The sequence below is a fragment of the Papilio polytes genome, unplaced genomic scaffold, assembly GCF_000836215.1.
Source record: "Papilio polytes unplaced genomic scaffold, Ppol_1.0 DF821289.1, whole genome shotgun sequence".
Classification (NCBI taxonomy): domain Eukaryota; kingdom Metazoa; phylum Arthropoda; class Insecta; order Lepidoptera; family Papilionidae; genus Papilio; species Papilio polytes.
Window position 1 is genome coordinate 2868783 of NW_013527915.1, and position 6671 is coordinate 2875453.

Below are 6671 nucleotides of genomic sequence, written 5' to 3' on the forward strand. Positions count from 1 at the left end.
GCCATAGAAATGCCCGCCGCCATGGCGCAGCAAGGGCCGTCACACGTCGCGGACTCGCTGGAGCCCGCTCTGCGTACTCTCCTCGCCGGCCTCAGGAGCTCGTGCTGTTGCCGGTGTAACTGCGCAATGAGCAACAATGTTAACAACAATTTGCAGGTCTGTCTCTCCAACGAGGAGGAGAGGAAGTCCATGCGGTCCGTCATAAGGTGGGCATAGGTTTGTTCGATCGATCGGCCATGGAGCCGACGTATGTAGGTCGCTTGCTATTGTTACAGGAAACTTGCTAATTTAATATGAAACGTTGAGCGTACGATAATTCTCTTTAATATAAATGATTTCACGCTCGTTTTCCGCTAACATTGATTGTTTGGTATTGGCATAACATAAAGCGATCGATATTTCAATTGGCCCTACTGACTATAGTATTCTAAACGTTTGTTTCATATTTTTAGCGCACTTAGGTGCAAATCAGGTAAATATTCGTTTTAAAACGATTATTAAAGTATTTCTTGTTAATTTTTGTGGTCTCCGAAATAATTGATAATTCACACAGTATCGTTCAATTAAAAGTAAATAAAATTCCAACTAGATTGTACTTTCTGATATTGATATAGAAAGAAGAAAGTAATACAAATTATCAAAAACCTGAATCCAATCCTTAACAAACATCCACTTCGGCGCCATCTTGAATTTGTACGTCATTTGACAGCGTACGTGAGACGCACGCGGTCGCGGAGGCGCAACAGGAGAAGAACGCGCGTCTTCGTGATGCGTTCGGTATATCTCCGCGGTTCGTGGAGGGCACCAGCCTGGACCCGGAGCGGCGCGCGCGGGAGGAGGCTCGCCGCTACCCGCTTGTGAGGACACCCAGCCATGAGCGAGAGGACCGCGATATACATGTCACTAAGAAGAAAAAGAAAAGGAGGTAAAATGTGGCGATAATTGCGAAAAAATTAAATTGTTTCAATTTATCTGCTGTTATTTAATACTTATTCAATAGGTTTGTAGTGTACTTATCTATTTATTTAATTCTAATAGACTCTGATATTTTCATTGGGTGCAAAATTTTGTTTGTAGAAAATTATTTTGCAAAATTAAAATTTCTATTAGGTACTAATTAACGCATTGACTAATGGTTAGCTAAACAATTTTTGCATTTTTAATAAACTTAAATGCTCCATATCAAAGTTTAGTTAATGAATTTTTGAAAATTGTTGTTTTGTTGATGTAAATTTCATATTTAGGTTTTTATAGACATGTTAAAGTGATAAATATTCGATGAATCAGTATTTATATAGATAGTGCAGAGTCTTTGTCTAAGGATCTCTGACATAATAAAGTGTACAGTAAGGTCATTGTTTTCAATGTTTAAAAACATATTTTCAGTGCATCACCAGAGTCTAAGAAGTCAAAGAAGAAAAAATCAAAGAAAAACAAGAAAGACAAGTGAGTGTTAATTGTTTGTTTTTATGTTTGTCATTTGAGTTTTTTTTATAAAAATATCATTTACATCCAGGCAGGTGACACTTGAGTTAACAAAAAGGCAAGTATAATCATTCGGTCTTGTATAGTTTGAAATTGAAATCGTAAAATTCATTTTTTAATTACTTATTTCAGTCAAAGAAAATTGTTATGGAAATACATACGTAGGTATGGCAACTTCTCGTTTTATTTTAATTTTAATGCCGTCCTATCTATAAAACTATTTTTAGTTGAATATTTTTCATTACATTATAAGTTAAAATTAAAACAAAAGGCAATTCTTATTATATTTATCGGAACAGCTATTTCTATCAGTAATTTAGTCCCATTTACATTAGTACGATTGCCGCAACTACTAATGGATTAGTGGAAAAAGGTCTTACTTCAACCTTGGCCTTGTTTTTGTCCATTGTTTTATAAATGTACTAGTATAAATATACCTTACGAAGTTACAGGTGTATTTCCATAGTAAGTAGTGTATAGTAATATTTATTTTAGGATACCACCTGTATACATTGAGATTCAGAAATGCGTGAATGGAAGATTTTTATTTTTATCTGTATTTAAGAAAAAACGAGTCTTATGTTCACTGAACCTCTGAATTACGCCTGAGAATAGATTATTAAAAATGTACAAGCTACAACTCCGCACAAGATAGGTACATAATGCTGAATATAAAAAACTGTTAGGATTTTCCGTTTCATATTTTAGCTTGTGTGCAAATAGACAAGCGACACATTTCGAAGTTTGTGATGCAAATTATCAACACTACTCATTATAAAGTTCAGATATAGTTTATTAAACTAATTCGTCTTTTCAATAGACAAGAAAACAGCAAGAAAAAGAAGAAGCGCTCCAAGTCACCGTACACGGAAAGTTCTAGCAGCTCTGATGCACACGACAGCGACTCCGCCAGCTCTGATGATGAAAAGCAGAAACGGAAGAAAAAGGTATTTAAAACCATTTTATTATATTATTGTCCATTGTTAACATCACGATGACGTAGTTCTAAATAATTATTTGACAAACCAAAGATCATATTTAAACATTTTGCAATTCTTTTCCCTAATTACGAATTTGACTCAATAATATAAGTTATAATATGATCTTTTCTCAAATGTTCATACATGAATTTTGTGGTTTTCATGCAAAATATTTCAGAATAAACGGGCCTTTACACATTTAATTAAATAAAAATGGGATTATTATTTTGAACACTAACACTTTGTACTCCTTTATTTTTTTCTCTGTGAGTCTTCAATAGTTTAGAGGGGATAGTCATTTTAGCCGGTATAGCACCCGCTTTTTTCTGTTACATACAAAACACATTGGCCTGATACAAGATTTACTTCTCAGCACCTCCCAATGTCTACAATACGATTATGGGTTTGACTACATATTAAGATAAAAACAGACTTACAATTCAATCATATTTTCCTTAGATTCATCGCTTGATAGTGAAATAAAATTGATTTGGTCTACTTTTTTTGCTATAACTTACCCGTAAATGACTTCTATGTGGGGTTGTCCAATGTCTCATTGTTGAAAATTTGTTACTACCTTTTGTTTTATTTCTTTTATTTTATATCTGTAAATACAAGAAATAGCCAGTAAAAATGATCTGTTTAACTGTGCATCATTTCATAGGATAGCCATCTTTATCTGAAGAAATAAAGTATACTGTAAGTATGTCATAAAACAATCACACTCAGTATAAACACTATGTTAGGTGAATACTAAAATGTCAGTGTTAAACTTTTGACGTTGCATCATTGAAGTTTAACTCGCGACTAACTGAGATCGTGCATAGCAACGCATTCAATGGGCTATTGTCAGGTTCTTACGTGAGACCAGTTATTTACTTGCATGGTGTTTAGTAGTCCTTACAAAAGATGGTGGTTTTGCATTATTATTAAGACGCGTTACCTTTATTTCTTGGAAAAATGTGCTCGTTATGCGATGCTTAGCTACAATTACTATTTTTTGTGTGAATATTATGTTTTTGTTTGTGATGGTCCTTCGAGCAAGATATCGGCATATTTTTCCAATTTAAGTTTAGTGTTAGTATCAAGAATGTTTAATCAAAATGTAACTAATCCATAACATTCTCCCTCTTCTCGTTTACTCAAAACTTGTTAAGGATGCTCCACATGTTTAAATGGTAGAAAATACCACCACCGTTTGTTGTATAAGGTACGTCCCAGAAGTGTTTTTACATTTGATTTTGTGTAATACTTGTATATATGTATTTTATAACATTCGAACAGTCTTAACGTTATTGTGTAATTAAATTTAGTATAGTAATTGAAAAGCACTGGTGCCAATGCATTGTAATTTCTCAAATCGTTGAGAATGTTATGGATGACGAGTGCAACATCCGTATAAATGAGCACAAATAACATTTCATCATTGTGATTTTTATATTAAACGCTTTTGTGAGTAGCTTCTAATTATTATTTATTGTGATTCATTAATTTAATTGCCTCTAATTTGTTTCAATGTTTACAAATATAGACATGCATGTGCAAAAGTGTCATTTTATTTTCTTTAGTTGAAATTCTTCACGCCGTTCTTTAAGATTTCAATTGGCTGAAGGATTTCATCGGTTCTAGTAAAGATATATTAAAAGTGGCGTAAACACTTAGTTTCTTTCTTGGCACTGGTGTTCGTATTAAACTCTATTAATTGTAGTATTAATATAAACATACATTTTAACAGAAAAAGTCGAGTGCCAGACACCGTGCAAGCAGTGAGGCATCTAGCCGCGAGAGGTAGGATAAATATTATGTACTTGCAACATATTTAACCTAAAACGTACTTTTTATGCAATCTTAGTCATAGCATTAGTAATATTAACAAGATTAAAAAACTTTGCAGTTCTCCAATAAAAACGACGAAAGATAAAAGACCTGAACGCGGATTCGAACCTGTACCGGATGTACGAAGCAAGAGAAAAGAGAATGAACGCGATGATGTGCGGCAACGTAATAGAAGCGTTAGTGAGCGACGTGACGACCACAACTCTAGATCTGACCGAAAACGACGTGAAGATCGCAGTTTATCAAAAGATGACAGAAGAGAATCACCAGAGTACAGACAAAGATCCTATGTCACCAAAATTGTTAACAAAACCCGTGAACCTATAGAAGACAATAATGAAAAGTCGAAGTCTGGCAAACGTCAACGGGGACGATCTGTATCTGCTTCTGAAGAAGAACCACCACCAAGAAATAAAGAACACAAGGCAGACAAAAGACGAGATGATCGTGAAACGACTGGCTCTGCTCCCCCTGTGAAGAGGAAAAGGAGTGTTTCTATCGAACGTTGTAGAAATGATTCTTATAATGATGGAGACAGAGATATGGATAGGAATAGAAGAGAAGGTTCTTATCGTGAAGACCGAAGAACTCGCCGCAGAAGCCGCTCGTACGAATATAGAAACGATAGAGGACGAGATAACAATTTTAGAAAAGAGAAAGATGAAAGGCATGACAATAAAAAATACAACGATCGACAAAGACCCGATCGTAGAGACAGTTATGACGATGAACCGAGAAATAAAATAAGTAGATCCAGCGCAAGAGGACATCGAGATTCATCTATTGAATATCAATCCAAAGATAATAGAAACAAGTCAACATACAAAGAACCGGAACGATATTACAAAATGACAAATCCTGACCGATCAGTCTCACCAGGGTCTGAAGCAGAAGCGCCTCGCAATGAAAGACGTGAGAAAGAAACAAAAAGCAAGAGCCGATATAATAAAGACAGAAGTGTGTCTCCACCGACAAAAGAACGTAATAGAAAGAGTCCATCTCCAGCTCGTAAACGGCGTGAATCACCTTTGGCTAAGAGACGAAGTTCTCCGTCGCCCTCGCGCCGTGCCTCGCCACCTAAACATCGAGAAGCTTACTCAAAGAAACGTGAATCTTCGCCACCAACGAGACGAGACTCACCAGCGCCCAGGCGACGAAGTTCTACGCCACCTAAGAAACGAGAGCTGTCACCAAGAAAACGTAACATTTCTCCTCCCAAACGTGATAAATCACCGCCAAGAAAACGTGATTTGTCACCATCAAGAAACCGTGACTTAATGCCAAAAAGACGAGATTTGTCTCCGAGAAGGGCTGACTCTTCATCTCCTAAAAGGCGGGGATCCTCGGCCTCAAGAAAACGCGATTCATCGGTCTCGAGAAGACATGATTCACCAAAGTCGACAAAATATCAAAGGCTCTCTCCTAAAAGATCGCCATTTAGAAGGCAGGAGTCATCACCGCTCAGAAAAAAAGAAGACAAAACAAAAATATCGGTCAAGGATGTCGAAAAACGTGAACATAGAGCTGCTAGAAAATCTGCCACACCTGATAACAAAGCTAACCATAGACGAACCCGCTCAAGATCATCTTCCATACCCAAAAAAAGAAGCAGAAAGGACAAAAGTGAAAGTCCAAGTCGCAAATCAAAGAAACGACAAGGTAGACGTTCTTCTTCTCCTAAAGATAAAAACGATAAAGAAAAAAACAGTAATCGTAGAGAACATCGCAGTTATAAATCGAGATCTCATTCAAAGCAAAGGAGCAGAAGCACATCGAGCCTCAGCTACTCTCCGGCGAGACGTAGCCCCGAACGTTATAAGGACATTATTGAGAAATTACCAGAAAAAGACAAGCGTAAATACATCAAATCACCATCTGATCTACATCCTAGAAAGAAAGACGCCGGTAATTACAAGCCGAAGACTCTGTGCATCGGAAGTTCGTCCAGTGAGAACGATGATTCCGAAGATGATTTCTTGTCGTTGGACACGAGGGATAGACAGGAGGAATTAGATATCAAAGAAATAACTTGGCTGAAAGAGAAACTAGCTCGCATGGCTAAAGCTACTTTGGGGAAAGCCACAGAGGAAGCAAATGCTTCCACATCTCAACCTAATTCCAGCTCAGTAGTAGAAGAAACTACTAGTGTCAGCCCGAAAGTGGATAAAATAAGCAAATCGCCACCACAAGAAAGCAAAGCTACAGATAAGCCCGTCCCACCAAAAGAGAAGAGTCCCGTTAATGTTGAAAGTTCGCCAGAAGTCAAACGTGTGAGAAGTAAATCTCGCAGTTGGTCGCGCTCCTCCTCCCGTCGGTCGCGGTCTCGATCGAAAACTGCGTCGCGAGTGAAATCTCGATCCAGGGAAAAAT

At 37.0% G+C, this 6671-nt stretch overlaps 1 protein-coding gene across 1 annotated transcript in view; it reads left to right on the forward strand.

Moving 5' to 3' along the window:
• Positions 1–9: 9 nt before the first annotated feature.
• LOC106109102 (serine/arginine repetitive matrix protein 1) overlaps positions 10–6671 on the forward strand; it is a 9366-nt gene continuing 2704 nt past the window's right edge. Inside the window, exons 1-6 of the mRNA XM_013290504.1 lie at positions 10–206; positions 692–925; positions 1387–1446; positions 2306–2432; positions 4201–4253; positions 4360–6669. Of these exons, the coding sequence (XP_013145958.1) occupies positions 10–206; positions 692–925; positions 1387–1446; positions 2306–2432; positions 4201–4253; positions 4360–6669 (2981 nt within the window). The remainder of the gene's footprint in view (positions 207–691; positions 926–1386; positions 1447–2305; positions 2433–4200; positions 4254–4359; positions 6670–6671) is intronic.